This window comes from Bombina bombina, chromosome 3 (assembly GCF_027579735.1).
Source record: "Bombina bombina isolate aBomBom1 chromosome 3, aBomBom1.pri, whole genome shotgun sequence".
NCBI lineage: Eukaryota > Metazoa > Chordata > Amphibia > Anura > Bombinatoridae > Bombina > Bombina bombina.
The window spans coordinates 88,725,920-88,753,417 of NC_069501.1; the positions used below are offsets into that span (position 1 = coordinate 88,725,920).

The 27,498-nt window shown below is 35.0% G+C and overlaps 1 protein-coding gene across 1 annotated transcript in view; it reads left to right on the top strand.

The window, feature by feature from the left end:
- The window catches only part of DSCAM (DS cell adhesion molecule), a 717,945-nt gene that overhangs the window by 180,939 nt on the left and 509,508 nt on the right, over window positions 1–27,498 (top strand). Inside the window, exons 3-5 of the mRNA XM_053705914.1 lie at window positions 10,889–11,028; window positions 16,317–16,595; window positions 22,841–23,116. Coding sequence (XP_053561889.1) covers window positions 10,889–11,028; window positions 16,317–16,595; window positions 22,841–23,116 — 695 coding nt within the window. The remainder of the gene's footprint in view (window positions 1–10,888; window positions 11,029–16,316; window positions 16,596–22,840; window positions 23,117–27,498) is intronic.

Consider the following 27,498-nt stretch of genomic DNA (forward strand, 5'->3'; position numbering starts at 1 on the left):
GAAAAAAAAAGAAAAAAAGAAAAATCAGAAAAAATATGCCACTGACTCACTGGCAGAGTCAAGAAAGGATGTCCCCTCCTTTCCTGGCCTATAGCTAGAAACGTCGTCATCAGGTGGGGACACCCCTTAAAGACCTCCAGAGACCAAACATTTAAAAAAAAAAAAAGCAAAATAATGAACAGGTAACGCGATAAATGTTACAAAAACCTGTATAATAAATAGTAATCAAAACTCCTTCATGATGTCTGTATGTTTTGTTTTGTTTTTAATATGAACAGACCACTTTTTCTTTTATATTTTTGCTATATACTTCTATAGTGCCGGTAGGCATTATTTTACTTGTTTAAAAGAAATAGTTTGAGTGGACCTGAATGGGAACTTATTTGAGTTCTGCACCTGCAATCCTATGGAGGATGCTGGCGCTCTTTTTATTGGCCGCCATGATGTACGTCTCAGCGCCCCTATTTGAGAACTGCTGCCTCTCTCCCATTTGTGTTATTTTGGTGTGCTGAAGATAGCAACGACTTCTCGGAACAAAGCTGGTTGTTTCCGATTGGTCGCTGCTCTATTTAAATTCACCATGCTTTTTAATTATCTTTGTTACAGCTTTTTGGTTGGAAAAAGGCCTATGTAGAGTCAGCAACATGATATCAGCTTATTACTTTGCTTTTTTCCTTTAATTTTGTGGTCTCTGGAGGTCTTTCAGGGGTGTCCCCACTTGATGCCAACATTTCCAGCTATGGAACAGGAAAAGGTGGGAATCCTTTCTTGACTCTGCCAGTGACATATTTTTTTTCAGATTTTTTTTCTATTTTTTCTTTCGTCTGCTCATGCAGACTCCCCTTCTAAATAAAGCACTTATTTGTCACCTGAAGGGTTAGTGTTGTATAGCTCCTTTAGGGGCTATTGACTTCTCTTTAAAAAGAGCTTATCACTTCAAGTATTAGATTCTTAGTATAAACAATAAAAGTTAAGTTTTATAAGGAAATTATTTGTGCACCCAAAACCTCTTTTTCTTTTGTTTGTAATTTTTTTTTGTAGTAGCCATTGAAGGGTGGGGGGTATCAACAGGTGGGAACTCCACTATACTACGTAGTACCTAGCTTCCTGATAGTTATATAAGAATCATATTATTTACATCAGATAACTTATAATACACCTCATCCAGCTCTGGGGTTGGGTGCCTGTTCTCTCACAGCTTGTCACAGACTAGTGTCAGAGCGCTCAGGAACCACAGGCTTAGCCACAGGTCATGGAGTAAGGTTCACATTTGGGGGACACAAGTGAGGAAGTGTCATCATATAGGTATGGCATGTGCCCCCCCCCCCCCCCGGCCCCCTTTTAAAACACCAGGGGCAGCAATTAAATAAATATAACAGCATCTTAAGTCTCAATAAATTTATTGCGCAGGTGAAGCACAAAAAAGATTTTTAGGTAGTGAAGTTTTTCATGTATTTCTATTGTATAATAAGGTATGTTAAACTCCACAATAGCAAGCAATAAAAATGAATTCTGAGTTTTCAAATAGTACCTTTGGTTGTGCAATAGACTAATTTACCGCTTGTTTTTGTGTCATTATTACAAGGGGCTGTACTAAAATTATTAATTGCAGAAAACATGAAAGTGCAGACTTGAGCACAACAACAACTTGAAATAAAATAGTCCTTTCTCATTAACACACCTATAATTTAACCATTCCCACATATTCCTTCCTCTCTTACTTTTTTATTGCCCTGTTATTGTTATTATTTTTTATTGGCTTTATTAACCCTAATAACAGACACACACCATACTGAGTTAAACAACATGACTGCAGCTTTATTAAACAATATTATAACTTTCACATATTCTTATAAAATAGTTATACAAATCATTTTAGGAAAAGTTCAGAAATAAATCACTATACCCTTCCTCCATTATTAGCTGACACAATCATAACAACTCCAGCCCAATAGGAAGCTCTAACTCTGTCACTCCTCTCTTCAAGAAAATCTCCAGTATTTTTAAAACCTCGGCTGTAAAGACAGTGCATGTATGGTACAAACAATGTGGCTGGAGAGGGCATTCACCCTGCAACATTAAAAATAACACAGGTAGGAGACAGGGGAGCTTATCAGAGATCACTAACTGACCGACCTCGCTTCTGCTAATATTTACGCCAAGCTTCATCCTTACCATTACCAAGTCCCACCCCTAGCCACCTAACTATGGGTTGTCCTCCTCTGCAGGGTCAAAGCTCCCTCCCACTTTGATTGGCTCGTCATTCTGGGAGCCCATTAATGCACAGCTCATTAACTATTGCTGTTCACTTATAATCTAGGCTTTATTTTGTTTGCAGATCTTTTGCAGTGCAGCAATCGTTTTCTGATTTATGTGTAAAAATGACTTTAATGTCCATTTAACAATATATGAAATGACTCACACTGACTGATTATATCTCCTGTGGTCAAGGGATGAGATGCTGAGCTTGGTTGAGAACTTAAAGGATAACTGTTAATTATCCATGAAGTTTATATATTTGCTCAAAAGATCAAGTGTGATACAAATTCAATAAAATGCATTTACTCATTAGGTGTGTAATGAGCAACCAATTTATATAAAGTGCTGTCATATGTTGTTTATTGTTTAGAGATAGCTATAGCGTTCTGTTGTTTTTACTAATGGTTTGGGGCTATTACTTAATGGTTTTGCTCTATATCTGACGGCTAATTTGTCTGTACAGAAGAAAAGAAATAAGCCAGATACTGACAAAAGTCACGTACAGCACGCTGCTGCTATTCATTAATCGAACTAAAGTAGGAGATACTAGGAACTTGTTTTATGACCTTAACACATTTAGGGCTAGATTACAAGTGGAGCGCTAATTTACCGTTTGCGAGCGAGCGATAAATAACCAGCCATTACAAGTAGCTGGCTATTGCTACAGCGAGTTTGCGGTAGCAATTGGTGCTTATAAAATTAGCCAGAGATCAGATCTCTGATTCATTTTATAAATGTCCACAAAATGCCCCCACAATACAGTGTGATATATTTTATTAAACTATAAAGATAGTAGTATCTTTATTTTTTAATGCAATAACTGCAAAAAGCCATTTTTGGGGTCTAAAGTGAGTGGGCGTGGGGTGTTTTGGAAAAAAAAAGGCACTGGAAATTGCCTTTACATTGCGGTCTATTCCCAGTAAATATATATGTTATATTATTACATTGTTGTAAAACGGCTACCATATAGTAATGCAGACACATGCAATCTCCTGAACTTACCTGCTTTTTAACAAAGGATAACAAGAAATAAAGAAACTTTGATAATAGAAGTACATTTGAAAGTTGTTTAACCTCTTAACAACCGCAACATTCCCTGTACATCGGTGGCCATTAAAGGGACTCTAAACCCATTTATTTTTTGTGTGATTCAGGTAGAGAATTCAATTTTAAACAACATTCCAATTTACTTCTATTATCTAAAATTCTAAATTGTATCTATGTGCAGCCACCAATCAGCAACTGAGCCTATCTAGATATGCTTTTCAGCAAAGGATATCAACAGAATAAAGCAAATTAGATAATAGAAGTAAATTAGACAACTGTTTAAAAGTGCATACTCTTTCTAAATCATGAAAGAAAACAATTTGTGTTTCATTGTCTGTTTATAATAAGGTGGTTCTTGTCGTGAGCGGCAAGACCAAGCTATTATACTTTCCCTCCTGCTAACTTCCTTAAATAGCGCGGGCTTGCCACTTATGGTGAGACTGCGCTATAAAAAAAGCAACCCCATAGAAAGACCAGCGATGTACAGGGTATGTTGCTGGTCATTAAAGGGTTAAAATGGTATGTTTTATCTGAATATAAATGAAAAATGTTTGGTTTTAGGTCCATTTAAATTCATTTTATATGCTCATGTTCTGAGGCACCAGCTACTACTGAGCATGTGCAAGGGTTTACAGCGTATACTGTATGTAAATAAGCCTGTGATTGGTAACGGTTGTTTTATGATACAGGGGGCTGGCTAATTGAAGTACATTTTTAAATATCAGAAACAAAATCTGTTCATTTAAAATGCAAAGTGCTATTGTATTGTCTTTTTACTTTATGTTAGAGTGAACTTTTGTAAAGGCCCAGTAAAGTAAAAAATAAACGTTTATGATTGGATAGAACATTTTTTTAAACAACTTGCCAGTTCACTTCTTTTATGTTATTTGCTTCATTCTCTTGATATCCTTTGTTAAAAAAGCATACCTAGATAGTCTCAGGAGCAGCAATGAACTCTTGGGAGCTAGCTGCTAATTTGTGACTGCACATATATCTTATCATCGGCTCACCTTCTGTGTTCAGCTAGCTCCCAATAGTTATTTTAATGCTTTCTTTAAATGTAATATTCAAATTATGCGATATTCAAAATAGAAACCTTCAAATTTATATATTTGTATCTATTATGTATCAATTTACTAAATTCCCTACCAGATGAACTATTGAACTTCTGAATAGTATTTGTTAAATCTAATGATACATTTGAAATTTTGAATGTGGACATTCAATCTAATTATGAACATTCAAATTCGAAAGTGATATTCGAAAACTGTAAATAGCATTCGATTATAGAATTTTTAAGAATATTCGTTCTTAACATTCGATTATGTAAATCTAATTTCTACAAAAACATTTGAATAGCAACAAATTCGCCCATCCCTACTATTGACTGTAATGGAGAGTGGTTGTAACCAGAAGCAAGTGCAGATCTTTGTGAATTCAGAAACTTATGAGTTGCGATTTCACTAATAGGTTTAATTTATTGTATGTATGAGGAACTTGTAAAGCACGGCTAATCACCTGTAAGGGTCTCAAGGCGCTGCTCATTTTAACAACCGCGGAAGGATGAAAGATTGAGTGGACCTTGCCGGGGATCGAACCTGCAACCCTTGGGTTGCTACAGAACTCAACCACAGTGCTTTAGCATGCTGCGCTATCTGTCTGCTCTTCTTGTTAGCCTCTAAATTACCACTGGGGCAAAAGTATATGCAATTACTTAAAATGTATAATTGCTTTTGATCTCTAGAAGTCCTTTGTTGCTGATTTTAAACAATTTTGTAAAGCCAACAGTGACTTCTGATTGCTATATAACACGATAATAACATTTTCATTTTTATAAGACTCATGGCTTTGTTTATAAATCCACCTTCTCCAATTTGTGGCTAAAAATACTTAATGTACATTTCTCTGGAGAAAAAAGAAAAGTCGCTTTGAAAATCTGCACTTAGCATGTTAAGGAGGCGAGTCGAAAAAAAAAATTAGATTTTGTAGCTGCAATGCCAAAATGATTAAATTAAACGTGTCGAGAGAATATAATTCTTCCAAAGATCGACAGGCAATAAGTGCCCATCGCTCCCCATGCTGGCGTATTCCTAAACGTGTTTTTGAAGTACACAAAATCCTTACCACTAAGGGTTTGTTACAGATGGCAACCTGTCAGTTGTAATGAGTCTTCTTCTATTCGGGAATATGACTTTCTCTTTAAAAACATATTTGACAATTATTGGCCTCAAAGAGCGGATTGTTAAATCATTAAGTAAGCTACGTGATGCATAACCATACGAAGGTAGAAATGAATTAATGTTTCAAGCAGTGAAGTACATTTGATTTTACATATGTGTGAAAAACAGACACTTAATTTTTGAAATCTATTTAAAGGGACATGAGCCCCAACATTTTATTTCATGATTTAGATAGAACATACAATTTTAAATAACTTTCCAATTTACTTCTATTATCAAATGTGCTTCATTCTCTTGTTATCCTTTGATGTAGGAACAGCATTGCACTACTGGCAGCTAGAGGAACACATCTAGTTAGCCAATCACAAGAGACAAATGTGTGCAGGCACCAATCAGCAGCTAGCTCCCACTAGTTAAGCATATGTGCGTATTCTTTTTCAACAAGGCATTCCAAGAGAATAAAGCACATTTGAAAATAGAAGTGAATTTAAAAGTGTGTTAAAATGACATGCTCTATCTGAATCATACAAGTTGATTTTGACTTTACAATCCCTTTAAAGGGACATGAAACCAAAAATGTTCTTTCATGATTCAGACAGATCATATCATTTTAAAGAATCAGTAAATACAGTAGATTAGCATATTCAACACATGCATGATAACAAGCCAACGCAATAGCACTTAGTCTGAATTTTAAGAGAATAGTAGATTTTTTTTAGTTATGTCTATTTCTACTTCCCCTGTATCATGTGACAGCCATCAGCCAATCACAAATGCATATACATATATTCTGTGAATTCTGACACATGCTCGGTAGGAGCTGGTGACTCAAAAAGTGTAAATATAAATTGGGAAGTTGTTTAAAATTGCATGCTCAGTATCATGAAAATGTAATTTTGACTTGCTGTTCCTTTGAACAACTTTTCAATTTACGTCTATTATTCAATTTTAATCATTTTCTTGGTATCCTTTGTTGAAGGAGCAGCAATGCACTAGTGGAAGTTAGCTGAAAGCCAATGAAAAACAGCACATATGTGCAGCCACCAATCATCAGCTTATGAGCCTACCTAGGTATACTTTTCAACAAAGAGAACTAAACAAGTTAGATAATAGAAATACATTGGAAAGTTATTTAAAATTGCATGCTATGTCTGAATCATGAAAGAGAAAATTAGGTTTCATGTCCCTTTACAGGTCCAGTCTACTCCAATTTTTTTTTATTTGTAAAAAAATAGATAATCCCTTAATTACCCATTCCCCAGTTTTGCATAACAAACACGGTTATATGAATACACTTTTTACCTCTGTGATTACCTTGTAACTAAGCCTCTGCAGACTGCCTCCTTATCTCAGGGCTATTTACAGATTTTAAATTTAGCCAATTAGTTCTGGGTCCTGCACAACTCCACGGGAGTGAGCAAAATGTTATCTATATGGCACGCATGAATTAGCAGTGTCTTGATGCGAAAAAATAATAAAACTGCATGTGAAAAGTGGCTGTCTGTAGTGGCTTAGAAACAGGCAGAAATTTAGAGGTTTGAACGTTACAATGTTAGTTGTGCAAAGCTGGAGAATGGGTAGTAAAGGCGTTATCTAAAAAAAAATAAAGCACTCAAGTTTACTTGAAAACCCAATTGGGATTTATAGACAATACATTGCTCTTTTAACCATTTAGCTGCCAAAGTGCGAAGGAACACATTGCCCACAGTAATACAGAGCTGTAGTGCTATTTATCATTAGCGAATAGGGCATGTAAGTTGCCTGAATAGAAATAGCTATATAGAATTTAGAAAATAGATCCTTTATCTCATCAAATGTTTTTCAAAAAAATGATTCTGTCACAATTAATTATATTTGAAGATATCAGACAAGGAAACTAAAATAACATAATATCAAAGTGGCATGGAAAGAGTGTATTATGTAATGCATTAGTTAGATTTTGTGTAAAAACCATGCCTCTATTGTATAAACAAAATAACATTATACAGGTGGCCCTCGGTTTACAACGGTTCAATTTACACCGTTTCAGAATAACAACCTTTTTTTCCAGTCATGTGACTGCTATTGAAAAGCATTGAGAAGCAGTGCATTAATTAAAATAGCCAGTAGGTGGAGCTGTCCGCTTGTGTTGCAGCAAAGCCAAGCAAGCGGAAAATAATCAGTTTAACCAGACCTGAGCTATTGAGCAGATTTCAAAGGAACAAGATCTTCCTGTCTATAAATCAGTCCAGATTGAAATGCATAGAAAGAACTGTTTGCAGAAAAATGCAAGTGAAGTCTGTGTTGTGTGATTATTTTATTAGGTTTATAATGCTGTTTAGCATTTAAAGTCTACATTTTAAAGCTTTAAAAATAATGTATTAGGTGTTACTTATGACAATTTTGAGAGGGGCCTGGAACCTAACTCCCTCACTTCCCATTGACTTACATTATAAACTGGGTTTCAATTTACAACGGTTTCGATTTACAACCATTCCTTCTGGAACCTAACCCCGGCGTAAACTGAGGGCTACCTGTATTTATGTTTGCAACCTTTTTCTGGCAATTTTATCTGGCACATTTTTTACCTTTATTTAGCTAGGGATAATCCAGACCATCAGAAGGGCCTGAGCCGCTAGTTAAATTAGGAACATGACCCCTGTACTCCTTTATTTTGGAATATTTGTTTATAATAATGAATGTTGGCCGCATTCATCTTTTTTAAACAAGTTTTAAATGTTTTCCATGTGCTATTTGAATATTAACATTGAAATGTTGATTTTTATAGACTTTAAAGTAAGTGTATTGAGATCATTATTCAAAATGAAGTATTTGGATGTAAATGTCCTTGTGTATAAACATCTGAACGCTACAGTAGACATCAAGGGTTCTACCTATTAAGGATACAAATTCTGACATTTGCCCATGCCTTCTATTTACCTGTATATGAATTATATGGCGTACAGTACCCTAGATACACTGAGCTAGGAACAATCTCTCTGGCTTCACCAATCATTATGTTGCATAGAGTGATGAGTAAACTTAAAGGGATACAGAACCCAAATTCAGATGATTCAGATAGAGCATGCAATTTTAAGCAACTTTCTAATTTACTCCTATTAGCAATTTTTCTTTGTTCTCTTGGTATCTTTATTTGAAAAAGCAGGAATGTAAACTTACCAGCTGCCCATCTTTGGTTCAGCACCATGGATAGTGCTTGTTGATTGGTGACTGCATTTACCCACTAATGAGGAAACACTACCCAGATGCTGAACCATAGATGTGCTTTTTCAAATAAAGATACCAAGAGAACGGAAAAAAAATGATAATAAGAGTCAATTAGAAAGTTGCTTAAAATTGGATGCTCTATCCGAATCATGAAAAAAAATTGGGTTCAGTGTCCCTTTAAGCGAACAAATTGTACACAAAAATCTTAGGAATCAGAGGGTCAGTTCTCATTTTGGAGTATGTCGTATTGCTAATGAACATGGTATATGACTGTTTGTATAAGCCCATGTTTCTGACATATTTAAAATGAATGTTCTGTTTCTTCATACAAAACTAACCAGTGTTCTCCCCAGGACCTATTTAATAGATGCACCACCCAGCTGATTTTACTGGCCACCCGGTTAAAATTTAAGATACAATTAGCTAATAATACATTTTTGTTATTATTTTTTTTTTAAATTTTGCACAAATTATCACTAAATCAATATAAGCCAAATTATTATGTGCTTTGGATAGTTTAAGTAACATTTAAAAGTAACTTAATGTTGTTATATTACCCTGCGCCCACCCAGCTACTTCATAATACCACCAGGCTGAGCACATTTGTCTGTGGAGAACACTGCTAGCATAAACTTACAGAGTAGATGTAAACTATACCAGTGTGTGAAATGTCCTGTTAAAGCCTGTTTATTTCCCATGTGTCTATATGCTTATGTAAACCCATGCTGCTTAAAGGGACAAGTAAGTTATATACATACATTAAAGGGGTATGAAACCCAAAATGTTTCTTTCATGATTTAAATAGAGCATGCAATTTTATACAACCTTCTAATGTACTTCTTTTATCAAATTTTCTTCGTTCTTTTAGTATCTTTTGTTGAAAGTAGGGATGTATGCTTAGGAGCCGGCCCATTTCTGGAGCTTTATATAGCAGCAGTTTTGCAAGAATGTTATCTATTTGCAAGAGCACTAGATGGCAGCACTTATTTCCTGCCATGTAATATTCTAGATGCCTACCTAGGTATCTCTTCTACACAGAATATCATGGAAATGAAGCAAATTTGATAATTGAAGTAAAATTGAATTTTTTTTAAAAATGGTATGTTTTGTCTGAATCACAAAATAATTTGTGGGGTTTCATGTCCCTTTAATTTTCAAATGTAATGTACAATTTTTGTTTTTGGGAAAAAAAAAAAATTTACTACAAATTTTTTTACTACAATTTTTTTTCCCAAAAACAAAAATTGTACATTACATTTGAAAATTAAAGGGACATGAAACCCCACAAATTATTTTGTGATTCAGACAAAACATCATTTTTAAAAAATTTCCATTTTACTTCAATTATCAAATTTGCTTAATTTCCATGATATTCTGTGTAGAAGAGATACCTAGGTAGGCATCTAGAATATTACCTTGGCTATTCAGTTCAATGGGGTGCATGCCTGTGGTTTCCGGCTGCTCATTGTCAAAGGGCAATTTTAACTACAATAAAATTAGCAGTAACAATTCAGTAAGGGTATGTCAGATCAAATTAATGCAGTTATTTTGTTTTTGTGATCTGCTGTACACTGGTTTAAGCAAAACTGCATAAATATTCAACAAAACTTCCTTAACAATGAGCAGCAAGGAGCTGGGATCAAGCAGTCCTGTGAAATGATTGGCTTGGGTAACACAGCATCTGATTGGTTGAATCATACTTGCCTCCCAATCTAAGAAGTGTTGAAGTTTTTAACTAATAACTAATAGAATGTTTATATTTGTTGTATGACATGGTGACTAACATATATGGTATGAGAGTGAATGTTTTGTATTCAAGTTTTGCTAATAAAAATTGTGATTATTTTTAGAATAACACAATTATATTATTAAGAATGTTTAAAGACAAAAAGATAGTTACTCCACAATCGTTCAGCAGTGAGCTATATATATATCAAGATACTGAGGTAGCGCAGTAATTCTGTTCTGTACTATTTTAATTGACGAGCTACAGTATAACAAAAAATATAAAAATTAAAAAAAATTACACAGGAACTTTTTTTGTCTGTCCATTAGTCATTTACAGATTAATGTATCCTATCTATGTCAACAAACAAACAAAAACTGGTAAATGATAAATTTCAAGATATGACAAACTATTATTTTAACGAAAAATAATTAAATGTTCTTTTTTTTTCATTTATTTTAGGATCTAGATTTCTCATTACATCCACGGGAGCCTTGTATATTTCAGATGTTCAGAATGAAGATGGATTAAACAATTATCGATGCATTATAAGGCACAAATACACAGGTGAAACGCGTCAGAGCAACAGCGCAAGACTGACAGTATCAGGTACAGAAATTTAAACGTTCTACTTGTAGCTTGCCATGAAATAGATATCATGTAAAACTTTGTTACATAAATGAGATAAACTGAAAGTCTCTGAAACTGCTACAATACACAATAAATAATTTGCAATGCTGGATTGGCCTACCAGGATACCAGGAGATTTCCCATTGGTCTGCAGCAGTGGGGATGGAAAGGGGTGATTAATCGATGCAATTGGGTACTAGGGTGCCTATATAACAGTCTGGAACTTTTTTTTTAATACAAACTTTTTTAATACTAACTAATATAAAATAATTCTGGAAAAAAATATAGGTGGAAGGAGAATCCCTGTAATCCCCTTTGAGAAAAATTGGTTGTGCCCATTATACTGAGTCAACGGAAAATAGGGCTGGTCTTCAAATTTTCCAGGGCTGCTTTTTATTCCCAGTCCAGCCCAATTTGTGCTTTAAAATGACTGATTTACCAGCTTTTAAAGAGGTAGATAACCATAAAACATATTATTTAAGGGAAATTCATTTTTAACAAGTCAACTTTCTGAGAATAAGTTGTCTTTTAACTGTCTTCATAAGTCAAATTTCACTAAGTGTGGCTGAATATAGTGAATAAGCCCTTAAATTGCATTCCTTGATGTCAGAAACTCATCCCTGTTCAGAAAAAAAAAAATAGTTCCTGGAAATGTATTGTGAATTAAAATAACTCTTGTTATCTTAGAATTCTATCTTTCTTTAACTATTCCTTTTTAATATGTCTGGTTCTATTAGTAATTATAAAAGGCTTTTACCTACGTTATATTCTTTCATCAGAAATTAGAACCTGCTATACTAAGCCTGATGAGTCTTCTTTATATTTAAATAGTGCATACGTCATTATAACAATTAACCAAGACTTTCTAAAACCTTTATGATGAGCACTGTTAAATTAATTATATTTTTTATATTGTTAGAGAAACACTATGTGGTTTAATGTTCCCTGTGATATATTGTGAATTGTTTTGTGCAGTTGGTTAACCTGATTCTCCAGAGCTGCTGTGACCCAGAATAACCTCACTTCTAACACAATATCCATTACTTCTTGAGTCACTCTCTTTTTTATGAACGTTAACAATAACTTCCATGTGATTCATAAAAACATATTGTCGTGCTATCTCCTCAGCATTGATAATGAGATTGTTGCACCGTGCATTTACTGAATAATTTTATGCAATAAAATGGTTTTAAAAAGAAACTACACATTATTCATAAAACATTAATTTTGTTTCCATGTTGAGTAATTTTAATGCACTTTATAATGTTGTTCAATTATAGAGCTTTTTTTGCACAGGTGTAGATCAAACTAATATGCTTAACAGAGACACTAAACCCATTTTTTTCTTCTTTCATGATTCAGATAGATCATGCAATTTTAAACAACTTTCTAATTTACTCCTATTATCAATTATTTTTCGTTCTCTTGCTATCTTTATTTAAAAAGCAGGAATGTGATGCATAGGAGCCGGCCCATTTTTGGTTGAGAACCTGGGTTATGCTTGCTTATTGGTGGGTAAATGTCAGCCTCCAATAAGCAAGTGCTATCCATGGTGCTGAACCTAAAATGGGCTGGCTGCTAAGATTTACATTCCTGCTTTTAAAATAAAGATAGCAAGAGAACGAAGAAAAATTAAAAATAGGAGTAAATTAGAAAGTTGCTTAAAATTGCATGCTCTATCTGAATCATGAATGAAAAAAAATTGGGTTCAGTGTCCCTTTAAGTAATGGTGGCTTTTAAATTTTGAATAAAAGTTCAAGTAAGGATACATTAAAAAAAATGTCTGAAATAAATAAACTTATGATTGAGTTTAAATAAAATAGGGACTTCTTTAAGAAATAATTTCAAGTATAGGAGGTTGGTTTGCCAAATAAAATATATATTTTTTTAATTTATACTAGAGGGCCTGTTTTATTTATTTATTTATTGTAAGGATTGGTTTTGGATGGGGTGTTGGGGCTTGTCAAGTGTTTTTACAAATAATATTAAGATATACACATGGTCAATGTAAAATATTCAGTACACATGGTAAATTGTGACTACATGTCTGTATTTAGAGGCATATTAAACAAGGCCAGGAGAAAATATGGTCCATCAGATAATTTAGGGGACCTCTATCCACAATGTTGGAAGAAGTCTGATGTTGAATAAATATGATTAGATAAATGTGGGACAATGTATAGATATTCTCAAAAAATAAAATAAAAATAAATAAATTAAAAAATAACCCGGTCCAACTTTGAAATTACCCTGCTTAGCCTCTCTGTCAGCAGACTTCCATCAGCTTTATTTTATTTGACTATTTTAAATCATTTTAAACTTTTGCAAAACCACTTGAAAACAGTTTGTAAACTGATTTAGTAGCCAGGATACAGCTGAAACCCAAATACATTTAAATACAATAAAAATATTTGTAAAAAATATATAATATTAATAATACTTTAAAGATTCAATATTGTAAATTATAAATAAAAAAAATGAAAATAAATATCTAATATAATTTAATTGCAAATTATTGTTATTTACTGTATAATTTAATATTATTACATTTGTAATAAAATATTTATTATTACATTTAAATGTAATATTATTAGTGTACTCTCAAGGCATAATTATTGTATTTTAATTGAATACTGTATGTGTATGTGATTGTCAGAATGTATTTACAATTGTTAGAGGAGTGTTTTTTTTTAATTGTCTCTTACTTGTATTTATTAAATATAATAACATCTGAGGCTTGGCATAGTCATACATTTAGTCGTAGATAAAGATCATACAACTTGAGTTTACAAGACTGCTACAACTAATGTTGGTGCATTGTTTTTATTCTACTAGTAAAATAGCTGATTGTCTCACAAAGCCGAGCTTTACTACCGGCCTACAGTTTGAGAACAGCAAACTTTTTCCCCCAAACTATTTCAAACTGTGAAATAGAGTTTAAGGCCCCTATTTAACAAAGGACTTGCGGACCTGATCCGAGAGTGCGGATCAGGTCCGCAAGACCTCGCTGAATGCGGAGAGCAATACGCTCTCCGTATTCAGCATTGCAACGCCGCCCCCTGCAGACTCGCGGCCAATCGGACGCCAGCAGGGAGGTGTCAATCAACCCGATCGTACTCGATCGGGTTGAATTGTGGCGATTCCTGTTCGCCTGCTCAGAGCAGGTGGACAGGGTTATGGAGCAGCGGTCTTTGTGACCGCTGCTTCATAACTGCTGTTTCTGGCGAGTCTGAAGACTCACCAGAAACACGGGCTGTCAAGCTCCTTTCGGAGCATGATAGATAGGCCCCAAAGAATTAATTATATATTTACTAAAAAGATTATTTTCAAACACTTCTAATTTTGCAATTCATGAAGCAATTTGGTATTAAAAGAGTCCACTTTTAAAAAATGTACAACAGTTTCTAAAATATTTTAAAGGAACATGAAACCCCAATTTTTTTTCCATGTGATTTTAAACAACTTTCCACTATACGTCTATTATCTAATTTGTTTTGTTCTCTTGACGCCCTGTGTTGAAAAGGATACCTAAGTAGCCACAGAAGCTGCTGATTGGTGGTTGCTAATAAAAGCCTCATGTTATTGTCTCACACAATGCATTCAGCTAGCTCACAGTAGTGCATTGCTGCTGCTTCAACAAAGGATACCAAGAGAATGAAACAAATTAAATAATAGAAGTAAGAGGGAAAGTTGTTAAAATTTGTATTCTCTATCTAAATTATGAAAGAGAAATTTTGGGTTTCATGTCCCTTTAAGTAAAAAAAAAGTATAAAAAAACCCATGGGGGGGCTGGAGCGAGCAGGGGGTGTCGTGAGGGGGGTGCGGGAGGGGCCTCGAGGGGTGAGACGGGAGTGGGTGGGGGGGCAAGGGGGTGTTAGTGGGGGGTGCCACAATGGGAACGAGAGCGGGTGGGAGGCAAGAGGGGGTTTAATGGGGGGTGCCACGAGGGGGCGGGAGCGGGCGGGACCGCTGCACTACAGAAAAAAAAAGTTGAGAGTGGCAGGGAAGGGGAAGGAGGGAAGGAGAGGGGATCCAAGTCGATGGGAATTTTGGCCGGTGTACACGGGCTTTAGGGCTAGTATTTATTATATATCTCAAAATGAAAGATAGGACAGCCGTGAAAACACAATCTGCAACAAAGTTAGAATTAATTGTATTTTACTAAAAATGTGACAATAAATAGGATCACTATAGGATTTACTCAGAGTGGCCAGCTGGTGATCCTATCGTGATCTGCAGTTTTACTGACACTTCTTATTGCTGTGACCATCGCTTTATTTTATACACATAGTACAAGTATTCTTCTATTACTGTTTTTTATGTGTACTGTTTTAAATTTGTGATGCTCACGAATACAAAAATATACTTTAATTGTCATTTTTAATAAAATACAATAGATTATAACTTTGTTGCACATTGTATTTTCAGCGCTGACCTTTCTTTCGTTTTGAAAGAATAAAAAAAAAAAATTCTTTACTGCATTTAATTAAGAAAGCCTGAACTTTTTTAATAGCCTCAATTTTATCTACAAAAAGGGTTTCTCCCTAGCCGGGATTTTACTGTCATAGCTGGTATTATAGAGACATGACAGTTTATTCAAAACTCTTGGTTTAGCATGCAATTTTATTTTTAATTTTATTTCTGTAATCAAATTTGCTTTGTGCTCTTAGTATCTTTTTTTTAAAAGAATGTCTAGGTAGGCTCATGAGCAGAAATGCACTAATGGGGGCTATTAAGTGGCTAAGCACATATGTTTCTTGTCGCTGGCTCACCATATGCATTCATCTACGTCTCAGAAGTGCACCTGACATGGATAAGCCTTTTTGGTACGTGTCTTTTTCACATGATTTCACTGATTTTAAATGCCAAGTGACCACTGACCAAGTCATTTTTAAGGAAAGGTTTAATAGTAAGGATTATGGGAACTTTAGAGTTAGGGCTTACAGGTAAGGGCAGACAAATGGTTAACATTAGTGTGCATGAAGAAAAGAAATGTATTAGGGAGAGGCTTAACACATTGACTGCCATTTTGAAGCCCTCTCTAGAAGCAAAGAGGGAAATGCTAATATAAAATGTGGCAGTTAATGACTCGCTAATCAACATTTGTGTTCTGTTCTGGAGATACAGTGCAAAAATGATTTTTACATTAGACTATTCCTTAACACTACATTCATTTGAATATGGTCCTTAAATATAATCAAAACAACTAATATCTGTATCTATTAATAAATACTAAGTGCATAGTTTTAAACTTTTCTTGTTTACAGATCCAACTAACACAGCCCCTTCTATTATTGATGGGTTTGAGCATCGTAAAGCCATGACAGGACAGCGAGTGGAACTTCCTTGCAAAGCATCTGGACACCCAATACCAAAGTACCGTTGGCTAAAGGATGGCGTTCTCCTTGAACCAGACAGCCGGATTCAGCACACCATTGTGGGTTTACTAATCGAGAACACGCGACCATCTGATTCTGGCAGTTATGTTTGTGAAGTGTGGAACAATTATGGCACTGCTGAAGTTATTGGATCCTTGTATGTAAAACGTAAGTATAATGAAATAATTATACCCAACATTTTTCTTCCATGATTCTGGTAGAGCATACAATTATAAACAATTTTCTAGTTTACTTCTACTATCAAATTAGCTTTATTGTCTTGATATTCTTTGTTGAAGAAATAGCAATGTAAAGATTAGGAGCCGGCCTATTTTAGATTCAGCACTCTGGATATTGCTGGTTTATTGGTGGCTACATTTAGCCACCAATAAACAAGCATAACCCAGATTCTAAGCCAAACATGGGCTGGCTCCTGAGCTTTACATTCCTACTGATAGCAATAGAACAAAGAAAAAAATTAAAATTGCATTCTCTCTATCTGAATCATGAAAGAAAAAAAATTGGGCTTAGTATCCCTTTAATATATTTCTCACCACTTGTGCATTCTGTAGAAATATTTGTACTGATAATATGTAATAACTGTTATAGCAACAGCTGGAAAACAACTAAGGGCCAGATTACAAGTGGAGCGCTAAATATCTTTTGCGTGCAAGCGATATTAGCATTCTACTTTGTAATACCAGCGCACAATAATGTGCACTGGTATTACAAGCTAATCGCAATGCAAACGCTAGCTCATGTTTGTATTGCTAGTTAGTGTTGTGCTCACAAGAGCGCGCTTCCATAGGTTCCTAGGCGCATCAAAAGAGGTATGTAGCGCAGCGATGGGCAGCATTTTTAATATATATGAATATGAATATATACATATGTATTTATATGTTAAAGTGTATATATACACATATTAACACATAAATATATATGTATACAATCATATAAATATATATTTACATTGTTGTCTATGGGAAGACACAAGATCTAATCTCTGGCTAATATTCAGAGTGTTTATTGCTAGCGCAAGCTTGCGGTAGCAATAACCAGCCACTTGTAATGGCTGGATAATTATTGCGCTCCCGCAAACGGGCAAATTTACCTGTTTGCGGGAGTGTAATAATTTAGCTCTACACTTGTAATATAGCTCTAAATGTTTTCACTGTAATTATAAAGAGTTGTAGATTTGTTTTTTTGTGAAAAAGACCTTTACCTCTACTGTTTTGCAATGCAATTTTAAATTTACTAAAAGGGATACTGTTCTCAAAAATGTTCTGCTATTTATCTAAAACAGCATTATTTAAAAGAAAAAGATTTACATGTAAATATATAAACTAATATACTAATAAACTGATGCTAACTGGCTTATAGGTCCTTATTCCAAATGCTCACTGAGAATTAGCAGGAAGTACCTATCAACCAACGGCAATTAACAAGAAGCACCTATCAACCAAAGAGCATTAACAGAAAGTACCTATCAAACAATGAGCATTAACAAGAAGAACCTATCAACAGATGGTCATTAACAGGAAGTACCTCTGAACCAATGAGTATTAACAGTAAGTGCCTCTCAAACAATGAGCATTAACCGGAAGTAACTGTCAATCAATGAACATCAACATGAAGTATCTATCAACCAATGACCATTGACAAAAATGTTTTTATTATCCAATAAGCATTTACAGGAAGCATCTATCAACCAATGAGCCATAGCAAGGAGCACATTTAAACCAATGAGAATTATCAAGATGTACCTCTAAACCAGAGATGGGGAATCTTGGCTCTCATGATGTTTCAGAACCACCACATTACCCATGATGCTTAGGAAAATTGTGAAATGTAGTTCTGAAACATCTGGAGGGCCAAGGTTCCCCATCCCTGCTCTAAACCAACGAGCATTATCAACAAGTACCTATCAACGAATGAGCAATAACAGGAAGCACCTATAAAACAATTAACATTAATCAGAAGTACCTATGAGACAAACATCATTACCAGGAAGCTCCTATCAGCCAATGAGCATTGAAGAGCTGTACCTTTTATCCAATGAGCCATAAAAGGAAGCACCTATAAACAAATGAACATTAATCAGAAGTGACATTCAGGCAAAGAGCATTAACAGGAAGAACCTATCAGCCAATTAATTAAAAGTACATATTAACCTATGAGCATCAACAGGAAGCATCAATAAACCAATTTGCATAAACAAGAAGTACCTCTAAACCATTGACTATTAACAGAAAGCACCTACAAACTAATAAGCATCAACAAGAAGCACCAATAAACTAATGAGCATTAACAGGGAGTACCTATCAACCAATGAGCATTGAAGATATGTAATTATTATCCAATGAGCAATTACAGGAAGCACCTATAAACCAATGAGCATTAAAAATAAGTACCTATCAACCAATAAACAATAACAGGAAACACCTATGGTCCAATGAGCATTAACAAGAAGTACCTCTAAACCAATGACCATTAACTGAAAGCACCTATAAACTAATAAGCATCAACAAGAAGCACCAATAAACTAATGAGCATTAACAGGGAGTACCTATCAACCAATGAGCATTGAAGATATGTAATTATTATCCAATGAGCAATTACAGGAAGCACCTATAAACCAATGAGCATTAAAAATAAGTACCTATCAACCAATAAACAATAACAGGAAACACCTATGGTCCAATGAGCATTAACAAGAAGTACCTCTAAACCAATGACCATTAACTGAAAGCACCTATAAACTAATAAGCATCAACAAGAAGCACCAATAAACTAATGAGCATTAACAGGGAGTACCTATCAACCAATGAGCATTGAAGATATGTAATTATTATCCAATGAGCAATTACAGGAAGCACCTATAAACCAATGAGCATTAAAAATAAGTACCTATCAACCAATAAACAATAACAGGAAACACCTATGGTCCAATGAGCATTAACAAGAAGTACCTCTAAACCAATGACCATTAACTGAAAGCACCTATAAACTAATAAGCATCAACAAGAAGCACCAATAAACCAATGATCATTAACACGGAGTACCTATCAACCAATGAGCATTGAAAATAAGTAACTATTATCCAATGAGCAATAACATGAATCACATATAAACCAATGAGCATTAACAGGAAACGCCTATGGACTAATGAGCATTAACAAGAAGTACCTCTAAACCAATGATCATTAACAGAAAGCACCCATAAACCAATGAGGATTTGCATGAAGTACTTATCAGCCAATGCATATTAACAGGAAGTACATATCAACCAATAAGTACCTATCAAACAAAAATCATTAGCAAAAAGCACCTATCAGCTAATGAGCAATAGTAATGAAGTACACAACACAATAAACATGTATAATAGCTGCTATTTCATACAGATGACATAATACTCAAATATTTTGAAATTTAAAAACAATGTTACATGAGACAAGCATCAGAGTTATTTCCTAAATATTTGAAACTCACACTTTACACTTTCACATTAAGGGACATTCCAGCCAAAATCGAAATGCACTTTAATTTCACTATTGAATATAATTATTTTTGCAATACACATATATTAGCAAAAATACTTCTAGTAAAAGCTATCACTGCTTTTTAGTGTGAATTTTACAGCCCATGTGCAAGTAAAGCATATTTAAATATGATCCATACACCAGCACTGTGTGTCTGCTCAGAGAGCTGGCAGTGACTTGTATAATGTAAACTAAATCATTCTCATCACAATACAAGATACCACCACCAGCTCTTTGAACAGAAACACTGTTTAAAACGCTGGTGTATGAATCATATTTAGATATGTTTCACATGCACATACACAATACGAACTAAACAGTGAGAACTTTTATTTGAAACATTTTTGCTAATCCAAGTATATTGCAAAAATGTTTTTATTTAAAAGTGAAATGGATTGATGTAAATTTCAGCTTTGGCTGGGATGTCCAATTAATAATTAGCTCAAGTTTCCAAAATATCACAATTTAGGTTTCTATGGTGCATTTGTACCATGCAAAAAAGAAAAACAAAACAAATAGTTTTGATCAAACCTTGACACTATTGATAGGGGGCACACTAATACAAACAAAGCTTATAATATAGTATAAATACAAAAGATGCGTTTAAACCAACTTTATGGAGTGGGGAGGTTAAAACTGGATTAACTATAGTTACAGTACAGTGCAGAGTCCAATGTTCCAAAAATGGCAAGCATCCAATCTTCTTTGGAAAGGGGTGCTCTTGCGATACTCCCAACTGGATCAAATGCTGCACTCTCCTCTCCCACTTGCAGTGGGATTATTATAAAAGTTAATCAAACAACAAGAGAGACACCACATGTGTGTAACAATAAAGACAGCTCATCAGCAAATCACACTAAAAACTGGGTACTCACATTTAAGGAGAGCACCCTATTGTGCTATTATGCGCAGGCTGGATATTTAACAGGGAAACTGATGAGCTTTAGCTACCTATTGGCGCCTGGTAATACCAACGGCTTGAATCTGAGGATCCTGTGTTCCTGAGAACCGGAGTACAGTTAGCTGGTTTGCTGTTAAATATCCAGCCTACACATAATAGCACAATAGGGTGCTCTCCCTCAATGTGAGTACCCAGTATTTAGTGTGATTTGCTGATGAGCTGTCTTTATAGATACACACACGCTGCACCTCTCTTGTTGTTTGATTATCTTTTGCATTTGTACCATGCAACAAATTATACAGAAAATGAGAAGGAATCATTTATCTAAGCATAAAAAAGTATTCAATACTATTTTTAAATCCAACAAAGTTCAAATTACTTTGGGGGGGGGGGGGGTGACAACCTGTTTTGATAAAGTATGCATTTGCATACACTTGTCTATAATTCAATTTGTATAGTAAAAAAATCATTAAAAAAGTAACACCCAAACATAAGATAAATTCAACAAATAATTTTATAAGATGTCATCTATACTTTTACACCCAGTCATCCCATTTATTTGGATACCTGGAATATTTTTTTAGTTGAGAGAATTAAGCTTCTATGAACCATGATATCAACAATGCAACCAAATTATGCTAGTGGACGGTTACTGCCAGGTGATCATATTTTCCATAACTTGATAGTTATAATGACATGAGACCCCCAATTTGAATAATGGGGCACACTCTCTTCTAAATGAGGAGTGGTATAATATATGTAAAAGGATGATAAGTGCCTCTATAGAATCCCTAGGGTCTCCAAAATAGGACCTATGTTGTAAGGTATTTAGCATTGTTCTGACAATAACATGCCAGGAGGACAGGCATAGAACTACTCATTTGAAAGAGGAGGCTTACAATGTTCAAATAAGGAACTGCATGTCACTCAATGTATTGTAGGGGCAACAGATGTGATACCCCATACTCTAATTTTATTTCATATAACCACCTGGGCATGTCACCAAGGTGATCACCTGCAAATTAGAGGGGCGTGTGACCCTTCATTCAAATTATTAGTATTCCACTTTTTCAAATGATGTCTCACCATTCTCTAAATTAATTAAATGGTAAGACGGGGGCTTTGTAATAGCCCCACTCAACCCATGGTGTAGGTGTAGGTAATCTCTAGTTGTCATGGAGATCTGCAACATGAGGGAATTTTCTACTTTCAAATGTAAGGGGTACTTTGTCCCTCTCGGTCAAACAGGGAGATAGAAAAAAATTGCCCGCTCCAGTTCATTAGAGCATGACATTTTTATCACTATTGACCCTGCACAAATGGGGTTAATCACATAGTTAAAGTACGGCTCAGCAACCTCAGAACTGCTGATTTTGAGCAGAAACTGGCACTGAGCCAATCAGCAGTGCTAGTTACACAGCTAGGATCTGTGACTAGCGCTGCTGATTGGCTCACCGGTAGTTTCCGACTGTGACCAGCAGCTCTCTGCGGCTCCTGAGGATCTGTACTTTAATGTGTGTCTAATCTGTATATGAGAGTTACGCACATAGAGTTGCAGGTTGGATAGAGGACAAAAGCACACAGTTGCCTGTTTAAAGTGTTATTCCTTGCCTGTTTGCACAGTTGTTATCTAGCGTTAATGATCTTACACATGCTCAGTTCACGTATTAATAAGCCAGATTTTTTTTAACAAAGTTTAAATCATTCTATGTTTGATATTCAAATGTCACATTTAGTATTTTAATGTTAAAATTTATTCTATGTAAACATTTCAATTTTATTATGAACATTAAGGGGAAAAAAATGTTGTGCCACTCTTTTCATAAACAATGCCCATGGCTTATTATTTTTAGTATCAGTATTCAGTATCATATATAGAACATTTTTCGTATTCATATTTAATTACTTGATGAGAGATTGTTTTATTTATGTGTATATTGATGTTATATTCTTTTTACATCCCAATATTGCAGAACCTCTGAAGGTCACAATCAGTCCTCGGAAAGTAAAGAGCAGCGTTGGAAGCCAGGTTACTTTGTCATGTAGTGTGACTGGGACAGATGACCCTGATATTTCCTGGTACAGAAATGGTGAAATTGTTAACCCTGGGAATAATGTTCGGATAACTGGTGTGAACCGTGAGACTCTAATAATGGATGGGATGGCAAAAAGCGACAGTGGCGCTTACCAGTGCTTTGTGCGCAATGATAAGATGTCTGCACAAGATTATGTTCAGGTGGTGCTTGAAGGTTAGTATTTAAAATGAGTGTCTAGTTAAAATTAAACTTTCATGATTCAGATAGGGCATGCAATTAAAACAACTTTCCAATTTACTTTTATCATCAAATTTGCTTTGTTCTCTTGGTATTCTTAGTTGAAAGCTAAACCTAGGTAGGCTCATATGCTAATTGGTAAGGCCTTGAAGGCCACCTCTTATCTGAATGCATTTGACCGGTTTTCACAGCTAGAGGGCATTAGTTCATGTGAGAGGGCACTGATTGGCTAAAATGCAAGTCCGTCAAAAGAACTGAAATAAGGGGGCAGTCTGCAGAAGCTTAGATACAAGGTAATCACAGAGTTAAAAGTATATAAATATAACTGTGTTGGTTATGCAAAACTGGGGAATGGATAATAAAGGGATTATCTATATTTTTAAACAATAAAAATTCTGGAGTAGACTGTCCCTTTAAGCTTTGAAAATCAACAGTTTATACCTCCAAAGATGAAAATAAATTGTGTGCCTATATTTCATATTTGTGCATATTTCTAATTTCCTTGTGTGTCTTAGGTTTTTATTTTATTTATTATAAGTAATTTCCTGCTTACTAGAAATTATGTTTGAGCTAGGCAACAATTAAAGATAAATGCAACTATACTGTATATGTGTGAGCATAGGATACTTTGGGGCCAATTTATCAATGTGCGAGCGGACATGATACAATGTAGCGTATCATGTCCGCCGCACATCGATAAATGCAGACAGCATACGCTGACAGCATTTATCATTACACAAGAAGTTCTTGTAAACTGATTGTGCTATACCGACCCCTGCAGGATCGCTAGCAGGGGTGTCAATCAGACCGATCGCATAGGATCAGGCGGATTGATGTCCGCGGCCTCAGAGCAGGCAGACAAGTTATGGAGCAGCAGTCTTTAGACCGCTGTTTCATAACTTCTGTTTCTGGCGAGCCTGAAGGCTCGCCCGGAAACAGGGACATCAAGCTCCATTCAGAGCTTAATAATTCAGCCCCTTTGTCTGCATAGACAGAACGTCCAATGCTAACAAAATGTTTTACATTTACTTCAATTATCAAATCTATTATGTTCCCAAGGTATTCTTTCTTAAGTAGCTACCTAGATAGGCGTCTGGATCACTACATGGCAGGAAATAGTGCTGCCATCTAGTAGTCTTGCAAATATATCATATTCTTGCAAAACTGCTGCTATATAGTGCTCCAGACACGTGCACACTCCTGAGATTTCATCCCTGAATTTCAACAAAAGATACCAAGAGATAAAAGTTGTAAATCAGAAAGTTGCTAAAAATGGCATGCTCTGTCTGAATAATGAAGGACATTTTTTGGGTTCCGTGGCCCTTTAAAATATTCTGCAATTCGTTAATAAAGAAATGAACATCTAACAGAGTGAAAATACAAGCAGATCTATGGGGCAACATTTGAAATATACTTAAAAGAATACAATTCCCTCTAATGAACCTCTATATTCTGCCACTGCTGTGACTCATTACCAGGAACAACTCTAAAGGACCCCACTCACAGTAATATCTATCTGAAGGTTTGCAGCACTATCCTTGGGTTCTGTGGTGTGAGTTTAATAGTTATTTAGTAGTTTTTTAATAATTATAGTATGCTTAAAGGGACATGAAACCCATATTTTTATTTTATCTTATGATTCAGAAAGAGCACATGATTTTAAACAACTCCAATTTACTTCTATTATCAAATTTGTTTTGTTGTCTTGGTATCCCTTGTTGAAAAGGTAGGTAGGCTCAGGAGCTTCTGATTGGTGGCTGCACATATATGTCTCATGTTATTGGTTAACCCAATGTGTTAACTAGCATTGCCGGGGTTTTTCAACAAAGTATACCAAGAGAATGAAGCAAATTAGATAATAGAAGTAAACTGGAAATTTGCTTAAAATTGTAGGCTCTATATGACTCAAGAAAGACAATTTTTTGGTTTCATATCCCTTTAATGAATTTGGGATTTTGCAGGCAGTAAGTACAATGTGGGTGGAGTTTACGCATGGCATCCGAGTCTTAGAGGCATAATAACTATGGTGACCATATTGCCGCTTTAAAAAGGCACACATATGAAAAATACATATGTCAGGGTTGTTTTCAGGGCTGTTTAAAGAAATGTGTTGTATAAGAACCCTGCCATGTGTATTTTTCATATGTGTCCCTTTTTAAAGCGGCAGTATGGTCACCCTAATAATAACTGATTTCACTCATTATGTGAGTATATCAAACTGCTGGGAAAAATGTTAGCTGGCCATGAAAACTCTCTATATCATTTATTGAATGGACAGGAATGTATAGTCATTTGGTTAAAGATAAGCATCATCTTGGCTTAGTAACAATTGATCTGAAAAAGCTCTAACAAGCAGGGAAAAGTCATTTTTGAACATCTTTTATTAAGTTTCTCAAGCATTCAGAAAAGTATAAATAATGAGGCATTTGGTGTTAATGGCTGTGGAATTTTGAAATTGTGATACATAAAATGACACAAAACTTCAGTCTTAAAGGGACAGTAAAGTCATAATTAGACATTCATGATAGACAGAACATACAATTTTAAACAACTTTCCAATTTACTTATATTATTTAATGTGCTTCCTTCTTTTGTTATCCTTTGCTGAAAGGTTTATCTAGGTAAGCTCAGGAGCAGCAAAGAACCTAGGTTCTAGTTGCTGATTGGTGGCTGCATATATTGTATTGTTCTACCTTATTAGGGTTTCATATCCCTTTAAATAGCAAGCCCAATAAGGCAAGTGACAGGGTTGAAAGCTAAAGGCCAATGACAAATGAGACGAAAAGCTCTCGGTGAATACAGATGAAAGCAAATAGTGTATACATATGAGTTTCTTCTAAGCTGTAATAATACTCAGCTGTTTCTCTTTGTATTCATTTATGTATTTCACTGTTGATAAGTGTAGAAATACAAAATGCTTGGGTACAGAATTCCCTAATGCCCCGTTATAGACAATTACAGATAATGGTATATCTTCAAGGAATGCCAGCTGATGCTGTTTTTCTCTGATATAATTATAGAGGATCCCTTTATGTAATCTATCGTTTTTCAACCCTGAGCATAAATTAGCATTTATAATTTTTTTTTTATAGAGCACCACTTTTCTAAATTATTTTTTAGATCTAAAAATTAGTATATTAGTATTTTCTAAAGAAGCACTGTTAATACTTTCAATAATAATAATGTTGTCCTTTCCAACACTTGTATTTGTTTCATATTGTTGTAAAATAACAATTTACCAAACAATTTAGCTCCCTAGTTTTATAACATTGTATCAGAATATTTCCTACAATATTTTGCAAAACTAAAGGTTTGTTTTTTTGTAAATAGTTTAATTGAAGATTTAAAAACGTAACCTTAGATTTCATGTAGAAAATATAAGCCTGAAAATTCCCAGTATTCCCAGATGAGTGAACTAATAAAAAAATGTCTTTTTTCCCTGCGTTTAACATTAAAGTTAACTATACTATACCACACTGCAGTGTCTTAAATATCTTCTACATTTATGTGGACCTTTGTTGTATGCTAGTATTAATGTTTAGAGTCAGATTTATTTATCTTTACATTTTTATGGAAAAAAATGCACATTTAGTCTATTAGAAATGTGGTGAATAGAGCAGTGATTCCATGTTGAAGCAAAAGCTGTTATCCTGTGTACAAAAGAAATTGATTGATGGGAAGTCCTTCCGCTAATGAAGGTGTCGTAGATTCACAGTGCGGTCACTATTTTTAGCCTTTTTGTGCAGAAGGAAGAGATTACCTGCTTGGGCCTGGTTACCTCGGCAACCATCTCTTGTGACTATGAAAGCCTGCGAGCATATTGATAATCTATAATGATTCTGAGAGAGCGCAGGTTATCAGAGACAGACAGCAGGGAAGACTGCATGCATATTGTGCACTGCAGAACAAAAGGGGGGCTGCAACCCTCTGGCTACCAGAGAGAAAGGGGAGCTTTAATCCATCGCCTGCCAGAGAGCAGTTGTAGGCCTCTATGGGTCAGATTACAAGTGGAGCGCTAATTAACGCTCCCACTAGAGCGTTAATTGTCTAGAAGTAAGCTTTTTGAGCACATCAAGTTGCGCTCTATTATTAGTTGAAAGTAAACTATTTTTGAGTGCAAAAAGCTGAACTTAGAATATCTCATGTGCGTTCACATATTCCCCCATAGAAGTCAATGGAGAAGAAAAAGGGGGGGGGGGGAAAGCCCCACTCTTGTGCAAACCTGAATGCATATTCTCATGTGCGCTTACCCGACATGAAAATATGAATATTTCACATTCCAATGTTCTGCCCGTAGCAGAATACGTTCTATGTATTCATAAATATATATTTCTACATATATCTGATGGTATTTTGGT